A 27756-nucleotide genomic window follows, 5' to 3' on the forward strand; every position below is an offset into this window, starting at 1 on the left:
TCTCGGTGAAATTAAGTGGACAAATATCAGGACTGTCAGCTGATTGTCCGTGTTCATGGTTGTCTTGTTCTGGTAACCGTATAACAAATTCAAATATCATCATTCTAGAAGAAAAAAAGGAAGATGTTTTTGTACAAGGATCGCTACATGATGTGGTGTTTACATTCACATAAACATCACTGTAGTAGTTTCCCTAGACTTTGTTTTAATATTAGAGCATACTAACAAAATCATGCTTTTGTACTGCCTGCTTCATATAAATGATCTGAAAACCTGGTGAGCCAAATCTGAAATTTGGCACATATTTGCTTAGTAGGTACACTGATTTTCTCTAGTGCAAATGATGCATTTTCCTGAGACAGGATCTTGAGTTGCATTATGGTTAATGATGCAAACCCAGGAGTGAGATTCGACTGCTGTAACGAGTCAGGGAAAGTGTAGATTTTACAGATGCCACCCTGACAATCCTTTTGCTGCATCTGTTGGCATGAAGGTGAGAAACGACATGTTAGACCAAAGGAAGAGCAAAGCAGAGACAGTTTTGTTTGTTTTGTTTTTGATTTTATTTTACTTTTCTGCTTACCATATATGTTGTATCTTCTCATACACTTACAAATGTTTATTTCCTAGGATGAAGATTTCATTAATTTAGTTTTCAAGGCTATGATGAAGGATTCCTTGAATTCTTCACATCCAGTCTCTTTTGCTGTTCAGTCTTCAGAGCAAATTGAAGAAATATTTGGTGCATTTTCTTATATCAAGGTAACTTTAAAAATACTTGGAAATATGTGAAAAATTATATATTTGCTATTGAAAACACAAATGCAGAATCATGGTGTCAGGAGTTAGGGCTGGGCCATCCACTAGATGAAAGGCAGATTGCTATTAACCCCCTCCCTTCCCAAAGGCAAAGAGAGAGGGCATAAGGGAGAGGTACTTATGGATTAGAAAAGAAAGCTAAAACAACTTTAATGAAAATAATAATAATAAAATGAAATATATACACGTATATACAAAACCAATATCAAACCCAGCCCCTTTGATGACAAGTTTGCCCCTGCCATGACGTACAGAAAAAAACTCTATAACTCTGGGAGGGTTAAAAGGCAGGTGTGTTTATTCCAGCACCAGGTGCAAGGGGGATCTCTCCTCCAACCTGCACACTGAAGAGACAAAAAGCTGGGATTATATGGGGTGGAGTCATACAGATTCATATATCAGTTCATACATAGTCAGTAGTATTCTGGGTAGGGGTAGGATCAGTGTCTTGGGGGGTCTTCGGGGAGGAAGGCTGTATGTCTGCCTCACAGCATACTTGTGCCCCTGGCACAAACTGCTGAGTTGTTCTGTCCCAGTGACCACAGAACCAGTTTCAGATTGTCCTGGGAGATTCTGCACATCGGGGTTCCTTCTTCCGTCCCCCCTCCCCAAATTCTTACAAAGGCAACTAATTCTTCAGTCACCACTGATGCTGTGGAGCAGGCACTGGTGAAGTCCCAGACTGGACTCAGAGGCAAATGGATTCAGGAGCTAGATTTTGAAACTGTATTCAGGAATAGGTGGATCAGGATCAAAGGCAGAACAGACAGAGTCCTCCATGGATGCTGGCCATTGGAGAAGAGAGCTTGACCCTCATGAACCCTTAGCTTTGTACTGATTATGGAATATATGGCATGTAATATATGGTATGGAATACCTCATTGGTTAGTTCAGAGTCGCCTGTCGTGTCTGATCCTAACCACAGGTGTGGCCTTTTACTTTCTACACCCCCAAGGTGGTACAGTGTTTGGCAGTGACCTTGGCCTGCACACCAATCCTTGATACTAACTTTAAACACTGAGCATTATCACTGCTAGAATCAGACCCTGTCTGAAAAACTATGCTGTTAACTTCAGAAAGTGCAGTGAGTTGGGAGAGACTTAGCTGAAAAGTAAAATCACTGAGCAGAATTAGTTCTGCTCTAGCTCAAACCAGGACAAGTAGGCATGTACTGACAACTGTTTGGGGGTAATTTACACCTCACACAAACAATGCAGGACCTCTCAGTAGTGTTCCTGAGCTTTTAGATAGCTTTTAATTAAGACATTATGTTTGGGTACTCATGTCCTTACTTGACGGTAAAATACTAATGGAGATGTTTCACCACTGGGTGAAGCAAAGTATCCCATAAGTCATATATTCTGTAGCTGATAGTAGACTTTGCAAGTGTTTAAGAAAAGAGTAACAAGACTGAAGCAGTCTTTCATTTTACATGTTCTGCTTTTAAAAAACAGTGGTTTAGAGGATTCCTGAGCTGGAAGCTTTCATCTGGAAGGCAGAATTATTTCCCTGGATATCCTGGTTGTCTACAACTCTATTTAAATTTCCTATCTCTAGTGAGGGTTGTGTGTGGTTTATGTTTGTAAAGCTTCACAGTGCCTCACTTGGAAACACATGAGAGAGCAAATACCTGTATTTGCCAAATTTTTCTGTACGTTGTCTAAGGTTTTAGGTACTGTGTTGTGAGATTTTGGTAGTACTGCAGGAAAGCCTTTTATATCTTTTGGCTTTGCTGTCATTTCCCCCCTCACCACTATCTGTGTGTGCTTGTGCTTTTATCTAATAAGAAACCATGGGGTTAGCTAGTGTTTACTGGAAAATAGTAAATACTACACCTTCTGCTCAGTGGAATACAGTCCCCACAGCTGTCTTGGTTTGCCTTCTCTGATTTCTTTTTGCAAGTCTCAACTGGTCAACATGTGTTGTCTGGCGTCCTTGGGACCTATAATAGAGATGTGCTTCCATTTATTTTGGTCTCTGTTTTATGAAGTACAAGAGCTTCCCTTCACTGTGAAATGGATTTGTTTTCTCTCCCTAAGCTGTATAACAAAAGGCATGGCTGTTGTTTTATGCTTCAGAGTTGCTGTCTCAAGTAACTCCCTTTTTGATGGGCTTTTGGAAGCTACACATCATGCATGATCATGTCTGTAGCCAACTAACTTCAGAGGTAACAATTTTGTCACTCTGACTGATCAAAACTCCTCTATATAGTTTTAATGGAATTATACCACAAGTATTTGGTCTGGAATTTCAGTCAGTTAGTACAGCGTTAAATTTGGAGAAGTAATTTATTACTTATTGTTACTAGTATACATGTGCACCTTCTAAATAGACATGTAGCAACCTACACCTTTGTGTGTTTAGGAGCTAACCTGAAGAAGTTTTACCCTTGCATTGTCAGAAGCAGGTTTTTTATGTTTCAGAGGCTGTTGTTGCGTTTCTCTTCATACGTATGCGTGCAGCCTGTGTATTCCACTACTTCTGGCCATGTATGTTAGCTAACATCCTTGGCAATTTGAGTGGGAAGACATTTGCAACTGTTACTTGACTTGTACAACTTGCTTTGTTTTGCTATACTGCCAACTAACACAGATGAGTAGAAGACTTCTACATTTTGCTGTCTGGAATAGAAATTATTTTACAAAATTATTTTTAGCCTTGTTGTTTTGCAGACTATCAGTACCCCTCACACTCAAGGGTGGGACAGCAATCCACTTTCAAAAATGGAGAGTTTTGGAGTATATGACAATAAGAAAAACAATCTACTAGAGCTATAGCTTAAGTATGGATGCATGCAAAAGAGGAAATTATGACATATTATTATAAAACTATAGTAAGGGGTATTCCTGGAGTTTCATGAATATTCAGATTAACCAGTGAGCCTTCAGTATCAGACAAGATATTACTTAATTCCAAAACCTGAATTTGGAATGTGTAAGAACCATACATGCTCTCATTAAAAATATTACTTTTCATATTTTCTTATTCCTTTCTCAGAAATAGCACCAAAAATATGAAGTACACCTTTAAACTTTTCATGATCTATGGCTGCACATCTGCATCCAGTTGTACAGTGTACAAGTCCTCAGGCAATTTATTAGTGGCTGTGACACAGAAGCACTTCTGTGGAAAGAAAATGGCTTTCAGCCATGTTTAAAAAAAAGCACAACCCAACACTATTCTGTCAACATGTTTGTGGCCACTTTGAGTCTAGAACTACTTAATTACTATGTTTTCCAACAAAACATGGCTGTGTTTGAACACTGTCAGAATGCACTTGTCTTTTTCCAGCCTACTAAGTGTATCTCATATTTTTCCTATATTTTTAGGTTTTTTATATAACTGCAAATTGTGAGACTATTCAATATCATCTTACAAGTGCAGCTCTGTACCATACAGAAGAGTATAGCGAATGAAGTAATGACAGCCAACAGAGACTTACCAGTAATTTTAAGATAATGTTAATTGGAAAAAAAAGTCAATCTGTATTAGCCTGTTCTGTAACTGTATTTTGAGCCTTTGAATTTTTTTTTCCCAAAGCATCTGGGAAAAAATTTCAGTCTGTATTAGCCTTTCTTGTAACTGTCTTTGGACTTTATGAAATGTTTAAAAAAGATTTTTATGAGGCAACTGCATGCTAAGGTAATTATTCAAATGATATAATTTGGGATAAAACCTGCAAGCTTCTGAGTTACTCCTGTACTGTGAAAGAGCTATAAAATGTGTATCCTTCAACAAGTTCTGTAACTTGAATTTACCAATTCTTTTTTCTTTTTTTTTCTCCCTAAAGGGGGCTTCACTTCTTTCGATGCTGAAGCACTATCTCACTAAAGATGTTTTCCAAGCTGGCATTAAGGTCTACTTGCATAATCACAACTATGGATCTGCCCGGAGTGACGACTTGTGGAACAGCATGAATGAGGTATCCATCTTTGATATGCTGTTCTTGTGTTTTCATTTCTCTGTGCTCTAAATTTTGTTTTATCTCCTTGTTTATGAAAGAAATAAGATAATAGACTTCAGGTAGATACTCTGAAGTTCTTTCTTACCACAGACCAAAGTTTTGTGATATAGATAGGGAGATTCTGATAGCTTCTAGGAATCCATCCGGGCCTGGGGAGCCTCTGTACTACTGTAACTTTGTTTAACTGATAGCTTCTGTTTCAGTAAGAGATGCTGGAATTGTAGGAAATCATTGTAGGGGCCAATTGAGTTGAGCAATGCAAATGGTAAGGCAAGTGTAAGGCTGTGTCTGATTAAAGTGGAGTGAGAGCCAGGGCACAAGAAAGCAAGGGCACAGGCAGGAGGGAGCAAGGGCGAGAGAAGGGAGAGAAAGCAAACAAGAGGTGGGGGCAGAAGGGTGTAAGGGAGAGAGCACATGAGGAGAGAGAGTGTGCTCGAGAGAGTGGAAGTGCAGGAAAGAGCAATCCCAACAAGAGTGAGCTGCAGACCGTCCCCAGGGAGTGCCAAGGCGAGGGGGCAGATTTCTCTCTCGCTGTGTGTACTATAACCTGTGTATTAAATTCTCTGAAATAAATGTGGGGCTCTCCCACAGAAGCTCAGTACTAGGTAGTGTACTAACTTAATGTTTAGTTCTGGTTCTTGGCATCCACCTTCTGATATTTGAACTTCTTCAGAAATGGAGCTGCTGTTTGTTATGATCAGCCATCACCAGTGTCTTTAAATTTGTGTGTGTAGTCATACACAGCCATTAATTTGTCAGCTAATGATGGATGATTACTGGTATCATGCTGTAACTCCCTTATCACAGAGGACTTTTCCATTTTGTATAGTGATATTTACAGTGCAAAATAGCCTTTCCTATGCTCAGCCTCTGCAAAGTGGAGCCTCCTGACCAACCCTCTCCGGTCGTGCACGCGAAGGGAACATACTCCAGTGAGATGGTAGTATTCACATAGAGTGGCTAGGGAGGCCAAGAGATGCCTTACATTTAAGTGATTTGTGGGCTTAGCTGTTACAAGATGTTTAGCTGTTAGTCAAGCATGGTGAAAAGAGTAATTCTCAAAACTTCACTTGCTTAGACAGTCTCCCTGGCTTTCCAGTTTCTCACTGTGCAGAAGGACTCGGGGTTGGGTTATTGGTGGATTGAAAACTGAGTATGAGCCAGCAATGTGTGCCTGCAGCCCAGAGAGCCAATCACATCTGGAGCTGCATCAAAAGAAATGTGGCCAGCAGGTCGAAGGAGGTGATTTTCTGTCTCTGCTCTCATGAGATCACACCTGGAGTACTTTGTGCAACTCTGGAGCTCCCCCAGCATAAGAAAGACCCTTCTTGAGCAGGTCCAGAGAAAGCCCACAAAGATGATCAAGAGGCTGGGGCACCTTCCCTGTGCAGACAGGCTTGAGAGAGCTTGAGCTGTTTAGCCTAGAGAAGAGGAGGCTCCAAGGAGATCTTACAGCAGCCTTGCAGTACTTAAAAGGGGCCTAAAAGAAGATGGGGAAGGACTCTTTAACAGAGAGTGTAGTGTCATGATGAGAGGCAATGTCTTTGAATTGAAAGAGGGTAGATTTCGATGAGATGTAAGGAAGAAATTCTCCACTATGTGACTGGTGAGACACTCGAACAAGTTGCTCTGTCTTGGATGAAGTTGTTGATGCACCATCCCTGGAAGCATTCCAGGCCAGGTTGGATGTGGCTTTGAGCAACCTGATATGATGAAAGGTGTCCCTGCCCATGGCAGAAGGTTTGGAACTAGATGATCTTTAAGGTCTCTTTCCAACCCATACCATTCCATGATTCTGTGCTTCTTTTTAAATTACTTTTTTTTAATTTTATTTTATTATAACCCTACTGTTTGCCATGGGGCAAGTTCAGCTTTTCTGCAAACTCAACAAGCCTCTTTCTCCAGTCTTTTGGAACCTCAGTCATGATCTTTTAAGAGTCAAAAGTAATCATTAACCATCTCTGGAATTGTCTCATATACCTGTTTTAATTTCAGGTGATTGGGGAGGGTTCTACTTTGGAATATAATGATGTCAGTGGAGGAAATTTCAGAGTTACTGATGTCTCTGTATAGATTAGACACAAATCTTTCAGCCAGTCTTTAGGTTAGCACAGAAAGACTGAGAAGTGAAACAGGCAAGTTAACAAGGTGCAAATTAGTTTCCTGATCTCTTAGAAGTCCCCTCATCTTGGCTTTGGGGTGGTTTGGTTTGGTTTCATTTATTTTGGCTGGTTGGCATTGATTTTACAGAGTTCTTGGTGATTTCAAAGTGTAAGGGGAAGGAGAGGAAAAGATAGTTACAAAAGAAAGTGGGAGTTTGCATTCAGCACATCTTGGGCACCTTGTGAAGGGATTGCACAATGTAACATTGTAGTAACAATGGTAGCTTGGGATAACAAGGTGGAGGAACACAATTTAGCCAAGAGTGGGTTTTGCAAGAATGTAAAAGTAAAAAAAAAAAAAAACAAAACAAACTTGTAGACTTAAAATTCTAGAAGTGTTAAACTTTTAGCAGATAATTGCTTCTGCTGAAGTGAAACCACTGTTTAAGGTTTCGGGTCATTCTCTAAATAAGTAACATAGTATTCTCCTGTGCTTGTTATTATTGGCTTGAGTAGACAACAGTGGGCAGTTAAGATGCTTATGAGGTAAACTGGAAAAAGACCCAGTATAGGCTGGTAGAGCATGAAATGTGTCTTGAAAAATGTAGCTTAAATTCATTTCCTTGTGTTCCTGATAGCTCAACCTAAAACATATTTTCATAAGTTAGGGGACATCCTGTCTTTTTCAGTTTGGGGGATCATCTTTGCTAATGAAGAGTCAGTGATATGTAGACATTATAAAAGTACTTGTCCCTTAGATGTAGTAGTACAAATAGTTCCTGAAAGATGAGAAAAGGTTGGAGGTTAAGGTATAGAAAGCGTAGTAAGTGAGTGGATCTTTAACCTAAAAACCCCACATAATATCAGAACACCAATAAGGAAAGAGAAAGGGTAGAGGGCAGCTTGGGAACTTACCATCACTTTCTGTTCTGTTACATTGTCTTTTCCACTTGACATAGCAGTTCTATCTGCCTGATGTTTCCAGTTTGCTTTTCCACTGCTTGTCTAGGATTCCTTCATCTTAAGAAAATGAAACCTACTTGTTCCCTTAAATTGTTGCTTATTAAGTTTACAAGCTCAGTGTCAAAGTGGTTGTTTATAGATGCAGAATCATGGTACAATTTATTTGGTAAGTTAAGAAGAAAGGTTAATTTGCTGTTTTCTTGTTATGACTGTTTTTTTACAGATTACTAATGGAACGCTGGATGTAAAGAAGTTGATGGAAACTTGGATTCTGCGTAAAGGATTTCCTTTGGTCACTGTTGTGCGGAAAGGAAAGGCTATTTCTGTACAACAGGAGAAGTTTATGTATCGCTTGGAACCAGAAAATTGGACGTCAGATGCAAGGTTATTACCTTCTTAGTACTATTTATCCATTAAAATCTACCTGTGAATGTCTTCCCTGTATCTTGTGTATCTTTCTCACTTGTGTTCAGGGGTACCAGTATTTTCTTTGAAGGCAGGTAGTAATAGAGAATTTGGCACAGAAATATCTGCCTGAATATCCATGTCTATTTCATCCGAAACAACTGGTGAATATCTGTGTTTAACCTTTGTTAAGCTGTTTCTTATTTGCATCCTTTCCTGAAGCTTGTGATGGCGAGCTGTGCTAAATAGTGAAATGAATTGTTCGGGGTTTTTAATTCCAAAAGGCAGATCTCACAAGAAAAATTTTCTTTTAGTTTCAGAAAGTTTTGTGTGGTTAACAAGAATCTGAAGAAACACAGGTTCCAGAAGTTTGGTGAAGTCAGAGATACATCTATCTTACTTTAGAGTCCCTCCTCCTTCCTACCAAAATTCACTGTACATCTTGGGGTTTGTCAGAGGAAAGTAGAGAAGCTAGAATTAAAGCTTTCTTGGCTTAAAGGTTTTAAGATGGCACTAATGCTTGACAGCAAATGGCTGAATATGTAAGAGAGACAATATCCAATGTAACAAAATCTAAAAAGAACTACACTGGCAAGTGCTGAAGAAGCAAAGTTGTGGCAGTTGCTAATTGTAAAAATTAATTTACTGCAAATATGTCTTATGTTATGAACCTTACTCTATTTTGTAACAAATGGAATATGTAAGTTTGAGTCCTTTGGAGATTTTGGTGGTTTTATTCACTTGTTTGAAATCTTAACAGGGTCTGAGTCCTTTGCCTCATCTTGCAGAATCACACCTGTGAAAGGAACTTGTCTCTTGAAATGTTGAAAGTTATAGGGCTTTGTTTTATTTTACTTATCTGGGCCAAGAAAAACAATATGTCCGTGGAAGGTAAGGGAAGGATTGTTAGACCTAATTATTCTTCTGTTTCTAGTCTGTACCAGTTTGGGGAGTTCATGAAAAGCTTTTGGAGAAGAGCACTTGTGTGAGTCATACACATAAGGGGTCCTGTCAAAATGAGAGTGCATATGTACAACTTGTTTTCTCTCGCTCGAGGTTGTGTTTTCTCTAAATAGTCAAGTCCTTGTCATCATTATGAACTACTTCAACTTTTATTCTTCCAGCTTGCAGTTCATTTGAGACAGTCTTTGTGGTATGCAATCAATTATGTTTTCTACTGCCATGTTTTGGAATATTAGTCTTATTGAATCAAGATAAGTTTTAAAAAGACAAACAATCAAACAAACAACTTGTAAAATTTCAGGAAGACAGAACATTGGACTTAATTCCAGTAATAAGCTGAAAATAATATTGGCTGTATTTCTGATGCATTCAGAGGTTTCCTGTCCATATGACTTTGGGCAAGCTACTTAGCAAGCTGCTCAGCATGGACCTGAGGAAGTGTCCACCATATGGTGTCCCTCAGGGCTCTGTGCTGGGACTAGTACTATTTAATGTCTTCATCAACGACATTCTCCTGTAAAGACAGTCTGAGGTAGGTGGTTATTTAGCCTGGAGAAGGAAAGGCTCTCAGGGAGATCTTGTTGCAGACGTTCAATACTTAAAGGAAAGATGGTGACAGACTTTTTCATAGGGCCTGTTACAACAGGACAAGGGGTGATGGTTTGTCCTGGGAGTGGTGGGTTGACCCTGGCAGAGCACCAGGTGCCCACCAAGCCACTCTGCTGCCCTCCTCCTTCCTTCTTCCTTCTCCAAAGAGCAAAAGGGGAAAGGAAAATGAGATGGACACAAAACCTTTGTGGGTTAGAACAGAGACAGTTTAGTGAAAATCAAAGGCAAGCAATGCCACGTGCGGAAGTGAAGAAAAAGTAAAATATCAACAAAGATTTATTCTCTGCTTCCCATCAACAGGCAATGTCTGGCCCCTTCGTGGGAAGCAGGGCTCCAAAACACGTAGCAGTTGCTCCAGAGAACAAAGGACTGGTGTGTCCCCCCTCCTCCTTTCCACTAGCTTTATAGCTCAGCTGGCCTCATCTGGTTTAGAATATCCTTTTGGTCAGTTTGGGCCAGCTGTCCTGGTTACGTTCCCCGCAAGCTCTGCCAGCACTGCTTAGCAGTAGTCACAACATGGGTGTTACCAACACCCTTCTAACACAACAGCTCTGCACCAGTAGGGCTGCAGTTGGAAAATCAGCTCAGCCAGACCCAATACACTGGGTTTGCCTAGGTTAGGGTTATTTTCACCAGAAGCTGGGAGGAGCCCACAGCCAGGATAGACAACAGAGCCAGCCAGTGGGTTATTCGATACCATACTAACAACATTTCTGCTACATAAGGGCAGGAGACTGGCCAGGCCCAGAGCACTGGTTGTGGGGTGGCACCCTTGTTCAGAGCTAGTCTGGTCTGTGGGGCTTATATAATTTGGTTTATATGTTCTTTGTTACTGTTACTGTTTTTACAGTTGTTTACATCTCCATTTATTATTAAGTTCACCACAACATGTTTTCAAACTAGGGACAGGTAGATTCAGACTAGATATGAGGAAGAACTTTTTTATGAGGAGAGTGATGAAACATTGGAATAGGTTGCCCAGAGAAGTAGTGGATACCCCTTTCCTGGAAACATTCAAGGTCAGGTTGGACAGGGCTCTGAGCAACCTGATCTTGCTGAAGATGTTCCTGATCATTCAAGGAGGGATGGACTAAATAACTTTTTAAGGTCTCTTCCAACCTATACCATTCTATGATTCCATTAAATTTTCCCACTTCTCAACATGATGGGAGTAAAAAACAATTGCTTTACATGCTGTGCATGTATTCTTTCATCATATTATGATTGTATGAGTAAAATTTATACCTTATTTTACACAGCATGCAGTGATTCCAATAATACTAACATATTAAAGTGCTTAAACAACAACAACAACAGAAAATAATTTAAAAAAAAAAAACCTTCAAGACAAATAATGTGTGTATAAAATGTCAGTAAACATTTGCTTTCCTTTGCAGTTATCTGTGGCATATTCCTCTCACCTACATAACTAGTAGCTGCAACTTTACCCATTGCACTAATGCATATTTACTGGACCAAAAGTCAGGTATGTTACTTGTAGCTTAAGTGGAATGTGACTTAAACATTATAGAGTACTGATGTTTCTGTGCACACACTTGCACTGTAGTGGCTAGTTTGAATCCTAAATTGCTAGACTATGGGTTTTTTTTAATTCAACCCTGTTAAATAAAAACCCTGGTTTCTTTCTTCATCAAGTGAATAGTTACTTTTCACCTAAATTCAAGTGAATATATTACTTTTATGTAATATTCCTCTAAAATCACCTTCTCTATCTCTCTCCACTGACTTGAACAGTTTTTTTCATTTTATTGATGCTCATCTGATTCATCATCTTATGTCTGCTGATGTATTTTCTTCCCCCTCACTAAAAATACTATACAGTAATTTTACCCAGTGGATGTAATTGGGAATTATTTTTAATTCATAAACCTACCTTGCACTTCAACATTTTGAAATAAAATTATGCATATAAAATCAGATTTTTAGAGTTGATCTTGACATTTTTACTGTTTACTGATTTTTACAAACTGCTTACCCTCTAAAGTTACTTTAGAAGTACGATAATTAAATAGTTTTGATTTATGTCATTCTGACACTGGTTTTACAAAGCCTTCAAGTTATTATTGGCCTTTTTAATTTGAAATTAAGTTCTAGAAAAACATGAATTATCGGAATGGACAAACAAAGCTGTTTAATTGAATGTGTTTTTGATATTATTAGAACTAGCAGGCAAGTAGTCTGATATCATAACTTTTTGTTTCACCTTAAATGGTCTTGTTGGTGGTCTCATGTTCATCACAATAATTCTTCGTTCACTGTAGCGGCTTGGACGTGGAGGACATGAGAGTAGGAGAGATGCACAAAAGAGTTTGGGGTAGAATATTCACTAAATTTCAAAGGCATTGTGCTATGTGCTATGGCAGGGGCTATGCAAATTAGCTTTTTTTTTTGGCAGTAGCTATAGAATCAACTGAAATGAAGAACTTATTTTCAGAGTCTTCTCTTGTATCTAGTTTACCTTGAAACAAGAGTGTGGTCTTTTATCTACTTGATGTCATCTCAGTTTCTCTGTTTCTTTATGTGATGTGTGTGACTGCTCTCTCTATATATGAAAGCAAACAGGAAGGATATGGGATTGTTTGAAAGGAGAACTGGACAGGAGGAAGAAAGTTACTGTGCTAAGCAATTACCTGCATAGATACGATTTAAGACAGATAGTGATACTGTTCATTCAATCAGATATAGGAAGAAGTGCAACCTGGAATTTTGGAGCCTTCTTATGGAACCTTTGTACTGACTATTCCTTCTTCATCGTAGAGGGCACTGGTGGGTGGAGAAGGATTTACTGATTCTCTGAAACTAGTGTGCTTCCTAGATTCGGGCGTGAATGAACAGTTGCTAAATGTTTGTTTCTGCTGCTAACTGATTGTCCATCTATCAGCTATCATTGAACTTCCAGAAGAAGTGGAGTGGATAAAATTCAATGTGGACATGAGTGGCTATTATGTAGTACACTATGCTGAAGACTGGAAAATGCTGATTGACCTGTTGAAAAAAAACCACACTGCTTTGAGTTCTAAAGACAGAGCCAATTTGATCAACAATATCTTCAGCCTTGCAGGGTAAGACTTTTATATTGGGAAACATAGTTAATATTTGTTAAATTATTTTTCCAAGTCAAAGAAGATCAGACTTTATAAGCTTCTTGAAACTGTTGATTATTCACTAATTATTTTTTTTTAAGTTATTGCACTGATGTTTCCATATTGCTGTTAGATTTATTTCCCTAGCAGCATCCATTTATTTGCATCACAAAGAGCCACATGATAGCTTCCTTTTCTGGAAGACACTTTTCCTGACTCTGTTAATCTGCCTAGTGGACTGTTTTCCTGTACTTTTTAGAGAAGTAAGCTATTTGCCTTTCAATTTTTTACTGACTTTGTCTTTTGTCTTTCACTGCTGGGATCAGAGCAGGTGAGGCTGAGCTTCTGGATAACCTCTTTGACAGCTGCTTCTTGTATCTTGAGCACCCCCATGATAAATATTTTCAGACGTTGTTGTCACACTTTCTTACCTGAATTCATTTTGGTTAAATGAAGGCATATAAGTGGCCATTGTTGCTATCTTACTAATATTATGACATAAAAGTCTCTACATCTGAAGTGTTTCTTACGTTATTCCCTCTATTTATCCAGCCCTCTGTTAATGTAATTGAGAGCATCACTTCTGATCTTGTTTCAGGGAGTGCTTTTGTTTTGGAAGCCATTTTAATTTTTGTATTCCTTGACCTGCAGTCTAGGAAAGGAGTCCCTGGAAAAGGCCTTTGAGCTGATTGATTACCTTAACAAAGAGAGCAGTGCTGCGCCACTCACTCAAGCTTTGTTTCAGCTGAGTCTTATATACAGCCTTTTAGAGAAAAAGGGTGAGCAACAACTGGCAGCACGAGTCATGGTATGTCTTTGTTTTCTGTAAATCAAAATTTGAAATAGTGTTATTTATAGTTATGTTGTAAGTGTTGACTGTTGGGCATATGCGGTAATCTCACTAAATTGGATGGGGATTCTAGATGGTTGCCAGTCTTTCCTGCTTTTGTTAAGTAGCAGTCATCTCTTACTGAAATGCTAAATTTTTTGGATGGACTTCCTTTCTTCTACCTCCTATCGCCCACCCCTACCCTCTGCAGTGTGTTGTAGGGATTGTTATGCAGTAGGAATACAGTGGTGTCTGAGGATTTGCTGTAGTGGCTATAAAGGTCAGTGCAGTATGGTACAGTAATGAAATTCAGGAGAGTCCAGGACATTTTTCTAGTACAGAGAAGTTATTTCCAAAATTGTTGAGTGGCTTGACATAATAGCTCTGATTGCTTTATATAGAGGCAGTTGAAAACAACTATTTTCTGTAAAAATAGGAACACAGGAATGGTTGTCACTGTCCTATTCCAGCTGTGCCATAAATTAACATGACACGGTGCTACAGATCCAGCAATGAAAACAACATCATGGCTTCAGTTCTTGCTGAGGAAATATCTTTCATTTTTCTGTTTACCTTGTTATTGTGAAGCTTCCTTTCTATATTAATCTACAGGTTTAAAATGATCCCTGCTGCTTTACATTGTAGAATGCCAGCAAGTGGATTTAGTCTAGAAAGAGAATTCCTAAATGATTAGCTAAAATAGTAGATGTGTTTCTTTATACTAGGTAGGGGTAATTGGTGAGTGCTTAAGGAAACTTACAAGAAACAAAAAAACCCACTCCTATAAACATTTTCCTTATTTAGTATTTATTCAAAGGTCTTGCAGATCTGCTCTGATAAGCAGCCCAAGGTATGGTTTACAATGCAGTATCTATAAGATTATATTTAATTTCAAGTGTTTCAGCTGAGATGTGATAACTGGTTTGGGCAGCTAGCTGTGTTTTTGGCAAGCTACAGAACTACAAATGTAAACAGCATTCAGCCTATAGATAAGGTTGGTTAGTTTGTCTAAACTTGGGTGTATTAACTGTCATCTGATGGAGCTAAAAGCAGTTAAACATACAGGAGTTGTAGTTAGCTGAGACAGAAAGCTGACTACCTTCAAGTCTGAACTGTAGCTCAAAGAGCAGTTTCCATGTGCAATTTCAGGTGTAGGCCTGGCTTACCTTTCAGATCTGTGTGGTGTCTGATATTTCATCATACAGATAATCAATGGTATATGTAAATTGAAATAAGTAGATTAAAAACTACTGTTTAACTTCCACAGTTCTAAAACTTAACTTTTTCTGGTTTGTCTGTTTGCTTTTTTGTTTTTTTTTTAAACCTAATTTTGTATATAGAAAATCTTCCTGGGAAGAATTAGCAAATGATAACAGTTTTTCCTCCTTCAGCATAGAATAGAGCACCTATTTGGAGATAAAATTGATCAGCAGCGTTGGACAGATGATGGGACCCTGTCTGAACGAGAGCTCCGGTCCACACTGTTGGCTTTTGCCTGTGCTCATGATATGAGAAATTGTAGAACAACTGCCACTGAGATATTTGAGAAGTGGATGAAATCTAATGGAACAATGAGGTACCACAGAAACAGGGTTTCCATTTCTTTTAGTTACCAGTTTTCCTGTTATCTTGCCCCCATTGGGTTTTTTATGGAAAAAAATAACTGAAGATAACAATTAAAAAAAAAATCCAAACATTACCACCACCAAAAAATGAAGACTGTTAAAGCACTTTGTTCTCTTTCACTGTTCCTTCTGTAGAAGTAATTGCTGTTTTAGAATGAGACAGAGAACTGTGCTAGAATTTAGGACTTCTGCAGTGCCATAAAGTGTGACTGCAAAAACAGTCACAAATTGCTTTCATCTGCGTTTCCTAAGCTGCACGCTCAAGGATTACGTAGTAGCAACATCAAAGCATATATTTTTATCTTTGAGAATTAATTATGCACTGGATTTGTGTTTATTAAAATAGCCATAAAAATATTTACATTCTATTTATAATATATAAAATAGCCATAGAAAATTACTCAGAGTTTTGTGCGGATTACTGTGCTTTCATGTGACTAATATGATTTTCTTTTCCACCGTGCCTTAAAGTGGCATGAATTCAGCCCAGCAAATATACAACTGCTGTAGAATTAAACTGCTCAAAAGAGAGGCATCTCTTTGAAGCTAATCTTTTCATTTTGTGACTTTTCTTCCTTCTTTTCTCAGACGAGCATTTTTATTTCCCACTTTGGTTTTGTTTTTCCCTGTAGTCTTCCTAGTGATGTTATGAAAGCCGTATTTACAGCTGGAGCGAAGTCTAGTGATGGCTGGGAATTCCTCCTGAAGGTGTACTCCTCCTCAGTTCCTGAAGCAGAGAAAAGCAAAATAATTGAAGCCTTGGCCAGCACAGAAGATGTCAGAAAGCTGATCTGGTAGGAAGGAGCCAAGAAGTTGTATGCTGTGTAAATTAACAGTATTAAAATCTTGTTTGAAAAAATGTATTGCCTTTTTTATATTGTTGAAAAAAAATTCTGATTGCTAAACAAAATCTCTCCATGATTTGTACATAAACATGAAGAACCCGATATTTTTCATTTTGAAATCATTTATGTAACAGACTTGCTTAAAAGCCCAAATTCTGAATACAGATAAAGCAAAAACAATTGAACTTCCAGGCTTGTCACTACTGGCAACACAAAACTGCAGATTTTGTGGTAAATTTAACGAAATTGCATATTGTCCTATGGAGCCTTAAAAGAGTGGTGTATCTTTATAGCCTAGATAATAACTAGTTAGATGTTATTTTTTTTCGGTTTTCTTTCTTTGGGTGAAGTTTTGACTGTGTATTATGCTCGAGAGCCTCTCTATACCAAATCTTGGTACTGTATGGAGGATGCCAAGGTTGTGATGCTTGGTGATTCTTGTTACATATTTCTGCCCTTAACTTTTCAATGTAGCATGTTTTCGTTTATAATTTGCTTGAATTTACTTCATCTTTCACAACAGTGAAATTTCACATACTTACTTTAGAGCTAGGGTCATTCTGATACTTGGAGACTAAGAGCTAAAACAGTGCATTGGTTATAAAATGGAGCATCCATGTCTTCCGGATAGCAGAAGCTGCTTGTTGTTTGATCTGTTATGTAATCTCTTCCGCCTAACTCAGGAGTATCAGGAGAATAGTTTGAGGGTATAAATAGATGCTTTTTCCTGTCCCTTTTCGTACGCTTTGTCTTTTAGGTTAATGCAGAACAGCCTTGAAGGAGAAGTCATCAGGACACAGGAGCTTTCACATATTATAGCAGCCGTCAGCCAGAGTTTGCCTGGATATTTGCAAGCCTGGGACTTTGTCAAAGAGAACTGGGAAAAGCTTATACAAAAGTAAGGCTTTTGACATAGCTAAAAAAGAGTGTGTTTGTTTCTTTAAAACACAAGATAATAAATAGTCATATTCATAGCAGAAGACGTGTATTAAAATTGTAAAGCCTGTTTTAAAATCTGATTTTACAAAAATAACTTGGAACATAAACTTGGAAGTCTCACCAGTAGGTGATGGGACTTTGGAGCTTCCTTGAGCCTCCTAGCAATTAAAAAAAAATAAATTTATTTGAATTTCTGTTAAAAGTATGCAGTCTTTAAGATGATTGCTGCAGATGCAGGATATTTATGTGGATCAGATACTTTCAGAAGCAGACCCAGGAAATTTATTCAAATTTATTTTTTTCTGCTTTTTTACAGCAATCCCCAAACCAAATAACAAAAAAACCCACTTCCTTTAGAAATACATGTTCTCTTTAAATGGCATTGAAGGGTACCCAGCAGGAGAGCTGGCCTTCAGGTCTTCAAAAAGCTAACAGTATGTGGAAAACTGTATTTCTAAATCCTAGTTTTGATTAGGGACTCTTTCACATTGCTAAAAAGTTTCTCCTGGGTAAAAATTTCTGCTCTAGCAAGCTCTTGATAAGCAATATTACAAAATTACTTTGCTTGAGATGAAATCTGGCTGCAAATTCAATTGGTCTAGGGTTTTGGAATACGTACCACAAATAAGGGTCTTGATATTCAGTGGCTGGTGTCCTCAGTTCTTTACTATTTGAGCTGTGATAGAATTTTGAAAATTCTCCATGTCTTTTGCTCTGAAGTTAAATTTTTAGAGGGACTAGGGAATTAGAGGCTTGGACTTCTAAGACTTTATATCTCTTGAAAAATGAGATACATAAACTCAAAGTTAAACACTTTTAAGGATTTCCAACTACTAAAACAAAAAAAGTAGAAGTAAGAATGTGTATATATACTGAACTGCATCCTAAAGTGGCTCCTAATTAAAAAGAACTCCTTTGTATTTCAGGTTTCACCTAGGCTCATATGCTTTCCAGAATATCATTAGTTGGTCAACTTCTCAGTTTGCAACAAAGACACACCTGCTTGAGGTTGGTAGCTTGATCTACAAGAAAGGGCTACTTCCTAGTGCCAATGCTGTTTTCATTTAATTGAGGGATGAGGAAAACACTTGTTATTTCTGTCCTTGAGGCCCTTTTGCAAGGATAGAAATCTTGCTTTCCCTGTTTCATATCTGGCAAATATATGCATAAACATGTTGGCAGTTACATACTGAGTCTGTGACAGAGTTGTGTATGGAGTTGAACCCAGTTCTCTGCCTATACTGTTTTGTTTTCCTGTTCACTGGAACACACTGTCTCCCAAAATAATGATTTCAGTGTGGCGAGAACTGTGGTCTAGATATTATAAACTAGGTATTTGTATCATTGAAACGTGCTGGAGTGCCATAAAAATTGCCTTATGTTGTTTTTGCTGTCAAAAATCCCAAGGAGCTATTGTGGAGGTTAAGTAAGGATTAATAAGATCCTTAAGAGAGGATTAACAGCCGTTAGAAATCTCTTGTCTTCCCTAACAAGGACTTGAAGTTAATCTGTCAATGGTGGTTTTCGGTTTAGTCTGAATGTTTTCATTGAGATAATTTGGTAGAGATAGTTGTTTATAGTTGGATCTGTAGTGTTTTAAGCGTAAGCATTGGCAGTTATAATGATGAATGGGTGTGTGGGTCATTCCAGAGCACTTTTGAGGGGTTCACTTACTGAATTGTCATCAAAATCAGTGAACCTCCTTAACACTTGATAGGTGTTAATGAGCAGGCATTACTTTATTTGGCACTGAGGACCTCTCCATCTAACATGTCCACTCCGTGTTGCATCAGCCAGAGCATATATTGTTCTACTACATACATGCACACTACATTTCCTGGAATATTCATGCATATTCATTCTGTTTCCTGGAACTAATCATATTTGCATAGTCATGATGCATGTGGTTTGAGAAGGGTGTTCTGTGGGGGCCTTTGGTAGTCTTTCTGTGGCCCCTAGTGGTCTTCCAAGAGAGGAACTTTGGATAAACCTTGGCCTTTTCTTCATTGTATGGTGTTGATTTTAGTTGAAATTTTCTTTTCCTGTCTTTACTCTTGCTGCCCAGGTGAAGTCATTTTTCGAGTCAAAATCAGAGGAGACTTCTCAACTGCATTGCGTAAAAGACGCGATTGAGACCATTCAGCTCAACATCCAGTGGATGGAGAGGAACTTAGCAAAGCTCCAAGTGCTGCTGTAGTGTGCATCGTGCCGTGGTGTGTCAGCCATTTAGGATCTCTGTGGGCAGTTGCTGTGTTTCTTTCCCAAAAGCCAGGGTGAAAACGGACATCCTTGCAATGTTGTTTGCACTATTAAGGCATCTAGATAGCTCAGGGCATGTCTCGGGTGAATTTTTATTTTCCTCAGAGCGTTTATGAGCAAGGTATAAGTATTTATTCTGAAACTATTTTCATCTATAGACCATCTCCACAGATTATTAAATATAATTTTATATTTGAAACACATGCCCTTTCATTTGGAGTTGCGTTGTAGTTTCTTAGCAGTGAGCTGATGCTGACGGGATCAGAAAGGAAGAGTGACCATGAACTGTTGTTTCTCTGCAGACTGTTCACTGAGCAGCAGATGTTTCAATTCAAAACTGTGGGTGGCTTACACATTTTTAGATGTAGAAGCTGTTGTGAAATAAAGTCATACTTCAGATACATAAGTAGTAGATCTTATAAAGTACACTGGTTTGAGGCAAAATAAACAAGGTTCCCATTTCATTTAAGGTTGGATTTTTAATTTTCACAGTGTTCTTTCTTAATTACACACACACACACACACGCTTGTAGTATGTACACTTTGATGTATAAAGTGGCTGCAAAGTAGTTGGGAAAAGAAAAACCAGAAGGCAAACCCAAGTGATTTACAGATGGGATTTCCAGAAATACTGATGTGGCCCCAGATGTTTTACTCTGAATTTATTAGACATTTTTGAGGATCTCAGAATTAGTCATTGCACTTTTACTGGTTTTGCTGTGTTGATTTCTGAGCACCTGCACGAAATAGCATTTTTCTTGGTTGGCTCATCTATTGAGTGACTACTGATGTGTGCCCTTCTGACTACTGATTTTTAATTTCACTGTTTGTTGCAGAGGGTCTGCAGTTAACAGATATGTCAGCCACTTCATTGGGGTAAACTTCTGGGTTTTTCTTGCCCGATGACTTGCACATCACAGTATAATTTTTGTGAACTCACTAGCTTTAGGAAGGCTTATCATTTAATGATTTGTTCTTCTACTGTTGTGAAAAACTTACGGAGACAAATCTTCAAAGTCTTTTAAAGAAAAGGCTCTAAAAGCCTAACATGCTGCATTAGAAAGGTAAAACACCTGCTGCCCAATCTGCATCTATTTCAAAAGCACTGAAAAAAGCCATTTTTTAAGGTATAGCATATATATAAAATACATGCAAGAGTAAACTTACCCCTTTATCTGGAGATCTGTTCATTTCACTACCAATGTGCCTTTTGTGGATTCATGCAAGCAGATTCAGACCTGATGTCTTATCATCATCCAATTAGGTCATAAGTTATAAACTATGAAGAAATCACTAACAATTAAAAGTTGTACTATTTTAATTAAACTAATTTAATTTCAGCTACGGTAAATTCTGAGGAAGATAATAGTTTGAATTAGTATTAAGTTAACGAACTAAAAAATTAGTCACAGGGCAATTCAAATGAATGCTTTAATTCATGAGGGGCAATGGTTTTAAACTGGAGCAAGGTAGCTTTAGATTAGACATTAGGAGGAAGTTCTTTACTATGAGGGTGGGGAAGCACTGGAACAGGCTGCCCAGAGAGGTGATGGAGGCACCATCCCTGGGGACATTCAAGGTCAGGCTTGATGGGGCTCTGAGCAATCTCATCTAGTTGGGGATATCTCTGCTTACTGCAGAGGGGTTGAACTGTAACCTTTTGAGGTTACTTCCAACCCAAAGCACTCTATGATTCTATTTCTCATTTATGAAACTGCATCTTTGGCTGTTTATTTGAGTAGGAGAAATCATAAGCTCTGATTGCTTAAGCCATACCACACTTTTCCTGTCATTTCAGAGTATCTGTCAAAACAAATTCTTTATTTTCCAGTTCAGAATTGCAGATGTCATTTTTAACCTTGAAATTATCAGAAAGAATGTTAAACTTTAAGTTAAACCTAAAGGCATAGAAATTAGTGATTTTTATATGAACTGAAGAAGGAACTGTCAATATGAGCACTGAAAATAAATCATACTTCCTTGTGAGTTATGGAATTAGAATTGTAATTAAGTATGTTCTTGGAAATCTTGTACTACTATGTGTTATGACTTCATTTCTTCCTTTATTATAAATCTTTGGAATCTCTACAGAAATATTAGTTCCATCTTTGCATATTTCTCTCGCTATATATATTGTCATCACCTTTTCTTTCTAGTCTGTTCTTCATATTAAATGAGAAGTTAGTAGTAATTGTTCCATTTTCTGTCCTTTCTATCCGCTCACATGTGTTTTACCTCATCCCTGACTGCAGTATTGAGGCATATAAAATTTAAATGGAAGCGGTAGAAAAAGGTCCCATCTTCCTCCTGATTCCTGCTATGGAATTTTTTTTAAATTACTATTTTATTAAAATACTTTAATGGTGATTATTATGGTTTAGACCCAGCCAGGAGCTGGGCAACACATGGTCTCTCCATCACCTAACCTTGAATGGAAAGGAGAAACGGGAGGAAAAAAAAATACCCAAAAGCCTGTGGGTTGAGAAAAGGAGAATTTAATACAACAGTGCAAAAGGATTAGTAACAACAACAGTAGCAGCAACGAAACAACACACAAAATGAGAAAAAAAGAACAAGCATGCTTACATGGTTTGATTCTAACGAGAGCCCAGCTCCAAAGGTTAAAGCATCAAGCCCCTGCACCCCAAGGGAAGTCGCCAGCATTGAATGCTTTCACTGGCCCTCACCTTCCCTTGACAGCCCTTCCAATACCCCAAGAAATCTGGAGCTGCCCCGTTGGCCGTAGCCACTAGACTTCACAGCATTTTTTATGCACAATGGGTTGTCTTTCTTCTCCCCAGAGCCCCTGCCGCCCCAGGAAAGGTGACAACACTGAAAGCTCTTGCTGGCTCTCACTTTCCCTTGAGAGCCTTTTCACATCTGGAAGAAACCTGGAGCCGCCCCCCTTGCTTTAGCCACTAGACTTCACAATGTGTTGTATTGGCTCCTGCCAGAGTCCAGCTCCGTAATCGAGAACCTCCAGAGATGGCTCCCCCAGCAAAGGGCCAGCACTGAATGCTCTTTCTGGCCCTGCCCTTCCTGTGGCAGCCCTTTGAAAGATCCAACAATTCTGGAGCTAGCCCCCCTGCTTCAGCCACTAACCTTCACAAAATACTGTATTGACAGCAGTTAGGAAAGGCTCATGCTAGAGGCCAGTTCCAAAAATGCAAAACATCAAGACCCTGCTGCTTCAGAAAGGGTGGCGGAACTGAATGCTCTTGTTGGCCCCCACCTTTCCCTGGAAGCCCGTTCAATGCCCCAAACAATTTAGAGTTCACACACTTGCTTTAGCCACTAGTCTTCACTATTTATTTTATTGCCACCCTCCAGAGCCCAGCTACAAAACTGAGAACGTGCTGCTTCAGGCATGCTCCGAGCACTGAATACTATAGCTGTCCTTCACCTTCCCCTGACAGCCTTTGCACAGTCCCCTGAAATCTGGAGCTAACACCTTTCATTTTCCCTCTCAACTCCAACACAGGTTGTGTTCAGAACAGGCTGGTGTGGCTCTCAGCTGAGCCCAGATCCCAGAGTGAGAACTTCAACCCTTGCTCCACCAGGAAAGCTCCCAGCTCTGAATGTTGGTGCTGTATCTCTATGTCCCCTAAAACCCTCTGCACAGACACTACAAATTTGGAGGTTCCACCTTTCCTGTAGCCTCCAGTCTTCAACATCTGTTGTGTTGAGGACAGGCTGGAAGCAGCTCTCAGCTGAGCTTGGCTCCACAAGAGGAAAGGCCCAGCCTCTGCTCCCACGGGAAAGCCCCCAGCTCTGAATGCCATTGCTAGATCTCACCATCTCCTGGTTCTCTGTACAGCTGTCGCGTGAAGGGAAGGGGGTAGGTGTGGGTAAGGGAGAGACAAATTTGGTAAGAGACAAATCCCCTTGCTTTCTAGCCGGTCCTCAGATATTAGAGGGGCTGGGGGCAGCTGAACTTGTCTCTTAATAGGTTCCAGTTACAGCCGTGGCTATAGGCCCGACCCCAGATGCAGGAGCAGCCTGGTGCTGTAGGTCTGGCTGCATTCAACAGACACCGTCGGATTCACGAATAGCACGGTTTATTTACACACAACATACAGATTCTTTGTGATTGCTGGGGATAAATACACTAAGCTGCAGAGTAGCTATAGAGCTCTAAAAATGCAATTGCAATTACAATAATAATCTCCCGGGGAAAATCACTTGGCAGAGCCAAGGCAGCAAATCTTCCCCAAAGGCGTCCCTGCTGGGGAGAGGCGAGGAGAACAAACCTGTCAGTCTGTCCCTACGACTTGGTGCCAAATTCTCCTCCCACAAACTGGGTCCAAAAAGGGATGACATTTATACCTTTTTTCTGTTATTGATGTGTAAAGTGTGGGGATGGGGCTGTGGGCAGATAACTGTTCCATGTAATCAGCACGAAACTCTCTTATCTCCACCTGCATCTGCATTTGCAGGGAGCAGACAACTGCCACTGTGAGATAGGTGAGAAGATGGGGCAAGCAGCCTCTGCTGCATTCCACCACATTCCTTATCCAGGCGTCTAGTACACAGACCACCGAATCTTCACACCCAGCCCCTGTGACTGCCCTGGCACCAGGTCTTTGTTTGCAGTGTCTGGTTTTTGTGATTTGGGCTTGTTTCGTGCTTGCTTTGTGCTTCCAGCGTCTGACAACAGCCCCCAGTAACTTGGACTGCCACCTTTGCTTTAGGCTGTAAACTTCAGCATAGGCTGTGTTCAGAAGGACATACAGAGTTGCTCTCAACAGAGCCTTGGCTCATCAAGAGAAAAACTAATCTCCTGCTCCACGGGAAAGTTGTTTCCTACCTGGTTGTGGACATCATCCATACATCAACCCGGATTCAGGGCTGGGGGTTTAAGCCCCAAAACTTAAGTTACATGCAGCTATCCTATTTATATTTTTCCCACAAAACTGAGTCTTGCATTTTAAATTGGGTAAAAATAGTTTCCCAGTCCTGTGTGGATTTTCTTCATTTCTAAAAATATCTAATTTGTTTAAGGGTGGGTTTTAGATTTGACATTTGAGACCTATTAAATTTTTCTATAAGACCAGCCTATCTGCTCCTCTCTTGGAGGTCTTAAGCTCTGCTTAGGACATTCAGTCAGGATTCAGGGGAAATGAGAAAACTTTAGGAGCTATGACCCTGACTTCAGTGAGATTATGATTTTGCCCACTTATTCTCAGGTGTGTTTTAGAAGCTGAAATTAGACTACAACAAAACCGTTTTAGAAAAACAGAAGTTTTCAGAGAATTGGACTTTATTTGTTTACTTGAAGATTCTATGACTGACACTTGTTAGCTAATATACTAAAAGATCCCCTATTTCATACAGATGAGATATTACAGGGTCATAGGTAATGATAACATTTGTGAGTATTTTGACTTTCAACTACGCTGCTGTAAGTTAGCATTCATGCCATGTTATTCTGAGTAACTCTTTGTGAAATTATTGATTTAGTTAAAGAACTGAGTTCTTAGAAACCTAGAGACCCCCAGAACAGTCCTATCATACAGTTTTCAGTTCTGCCACAAAGTTTTTAAGCCATGGCATATCGCTTTCAGTATGAAAGTTCAGTGTTGAGTGCTTGGCTCATTTCAAGTGATGTCTGTTCAACTTAATTATTGCATAAACTGCTGTTCAGTACATGTACTTTGTAGATAAGGAAGCTTAAACCAGTCTCTAAGTCTTCACTCTCCATCTACATCTAAAGTCTTAAATTCATTCAGTGCAAACCCTATAATCCACAGATCTGATCTTTGGCATAGTTTGTTACTGTATATAAAAACTTCTTGTATATTACGTTAGTATATGTGTTTTCTTCTAAGTTGTCCTGTATTCCTGGGAGAGTTTCTCATAACAGTAGGCAACGTCAATTCTTTATTATGACAGTTCTCATTAACCCTGATGTTTAAAGAAAAAAAATAAAAAATATTTGGGAGCTAGCGTGCTGACTTTGCTGTTACTAAATCATAGAATCATTTAGGCTGGGAAAGACCTTTCAGATCATTAAGTCCAACTGTAAACCTAACACTCACAACACATGGCATAGTGAAGAAGGGAGTGAGTCAATTCCAAAACCAGGCCATGGGGGAAGGAAGGATCCAGGCAATCAGTCCAGTCCAAATCGTATAGTAACTGCCAGGAGAGAGGCTCTTGGTCTTCTTGTGCTGTCCTGGAAACTCCACTTCCTATGAAGAGTCAGGGAGCCCATTCAATAGCCAGAAACCCCACACAGCTCATGCCCTGTGCAGGCAGGCACCCCAACCCCTCTGCAGGCAAAGTCAGTTCTTATGGAGGTGTCTTCTTGCCCTGCCTCCAAGTTCATGTGGAAAGTGGGGGCATCTGCTGGTAATCTCATAATCAGTCCCCAGCCAAGGCTGGCCAGACACTGGGTGAAAGCCAGTCAGGAGGGTCGCTCTTTCCTGGTTGTGAACATCATCCATATGCCAACTCTCATGCAGGGCTGGGGATTTAACCCCAGCACTTCAGCATCTTGTGGGGAAGGCCACTTACAAGTGGGCCTAAGAGATTGGCATAGTAACATCACTCCATGTGATCAAAACAATGGTTGCCCAATGCCCGGTGTGCCAGTGTGCTCAAAGACATCCAGTGCACCCAGCACTTCGTTTGGCTGCTCCCAGGCCCATCACAGGACTGGTAAGTCCATCACAGCTCATCCCCACAAGCTCAGCGGAAAACAGAGACCAAAGGTAAGCAGTAACTCAAATGGAGGACTCAGAAGGGATACTGGGTGCATTCCTTTCCCACAGGCCTCCCAGGAGACCCTTAACCCCATGTTTAGGTGTGAAATTTGTCAAGATGAGCCAATCCCAGAGCACCTTTCAGACTGAGGAGGGTACTGGGAGAGTACAGACTTCATGGTCTGTCTACTACATATTCCACTTAACATGTGCCCCCCTTCACATCAGGCAGCCTACGTCTCATTAACTTCATTTTATGCCTCCCCTGGGAGAGGAGGTTACTATGTCTGAGTTTATTAAGCATGTATGTGTACTGGTTCCTAAAGTTCAAAAGTTTAGACTATACAAATTTCTTGGGGTAGGTATCTGGGTTTGCTCAGTTTCATTCAAGTTCTCAGGTTCTTCCCATCCCCTGTTCGGTTCTTTTAGATGCAAAATGCCCAACTTATCGCTTTGGGGCACCAGTGATGACAAACACAAACAATCCTTCCTCTGCAGCCTACAGACTGTCCCCTTACCATATGGAGAGGTACTGAGACATCCCTTGTTGTAAAGATATATTTCTTTCTATTCTATCAGTATGAATCTGTCAAAACTTGAATCAATCATTTTAGCAATTTCCCTCTGTTGCCTCCTAACAATAATAATTTTTAGTCTGGATTTTTTTCCAAGGCTTTCAGCACTAACCCAGTGCAATAAGAGTAGAATTAGGATGCCTTTTTCAGTTATCTGTCAGTATGCAAGGTATAAATTCTTTACTTTTATTGCCAAGAAAAAATACATCTTTAAGATTATAGAGTGCAAATTAATAATTTTCTGAACATGGACTTGCTCTTAGTGTGCAAGATTTTTCTAGTTGAAACTCTTCACAAGCAGCTGTACATTACTACAAGCTGCACAATAGCTTCACCTATACTGCTGATAATAATACCTCATTATGTAGTGAATGTAAGTAACTCAATATGTACATCTTTAACTGTCAAAATGTGCATCTTTAACTGTCAATCTTTACTTAAATCATTACTTTTATTCCTTTGTGCCTGAGACCATTCCTTTCTGAACAGTAAAGTACATAAAACATTGACGATGACAACTGTGAGCAGAAAATACAAACAAAGCAATCATAATATAGCTCAATATCATTAAGCCAAGATTTACAGTGTTCTGACTGGGCAGGAACGCAGAGCTGGCAGTAGGAATGGCTCAGTGACCAGCAGCATAGAAGGCAGCTCAAGTGATCTATCAGTCCAAAAACATCCCTAGAAGCAGATGCAACATCATGTTATCAGCAGGGCAACACAGCTTTAAAAATCTTCTCATGGAAAACCAGAAATTTTGTCACAGTTGTCACTTTGAGACAAAATAAATCCTCAGCGATGGCTCAGAACAGTATCTAATGTCACAAACCAGAGATGTTCTAACCTACACTGAGATACCAGGAGCACACAGTTAAGATCAAAGCAAATGAGTAAGACAAAACTTAATGAAACAAAGCTCCAGACTGACCAGAGAAGACTTCTAAGCATTCGCACAGGAGCTTAAGGAAAGAAATCTTATGGGAACTGGTCTCCCAGCAAACTGGCTATGCCTGAATGAAGTTGCTGTGACGGAGAATAAGCGGGAGAC

At 39.5% G+C, this 27756-nt stretch overlaps 1 protein-coding gene across 1 annotated transcript in view; it reads left to right on the forward strand.

Moving 5' to 3' along the window:
• The window catches only part of LOC103782452 (leucyl-cystinyl aminopeptidase-like), a 36013-nt gene extending 16649 nt beyond the window's left edge, over positions 1-19364 (forward strand). Inside the window, 11 exon segments of the mRNA XM_008950221.1 lie at positions 631-762; positions 4610-4741; positions 8072-8232; positions 11223-11311; positions 12728-12908; positions 13581-13737; positions 15150-15334; positions 16016-16177; positions 16986-17126; positions 18094-18175; positions 19233-19364. Coding sequence (XP_008948469.1) covers positions 631-762; positions 4610-4741; positions 8072-8232; positions 11223-11311; positions 12728-12908; positions 13581-13737; positions 15150-15334; positions 16016-16177; positions 16986-17126; positions 18094-18175; positions 19233-19364 — 1554 coding nt within the window.
• Positions 19365-27756: the final 8392 nt, after the last annotated feature.

Source organism: Merops nubicus, unplaced genomic scaffold (assembly GCF_000691845.1).
Source record: "Merops nubicus isolate BGI_N331 unplaced genomic scaffold, ASM69184v1 scaffold222, whole genome shotgun sequence".
NCBI classification, from domain to species: domain Eukaryota; kingdom Metazoa; phylum Chordata; class Aves; order Coraciiformes; family Meropidae; genus Merops; species Merops nubicus.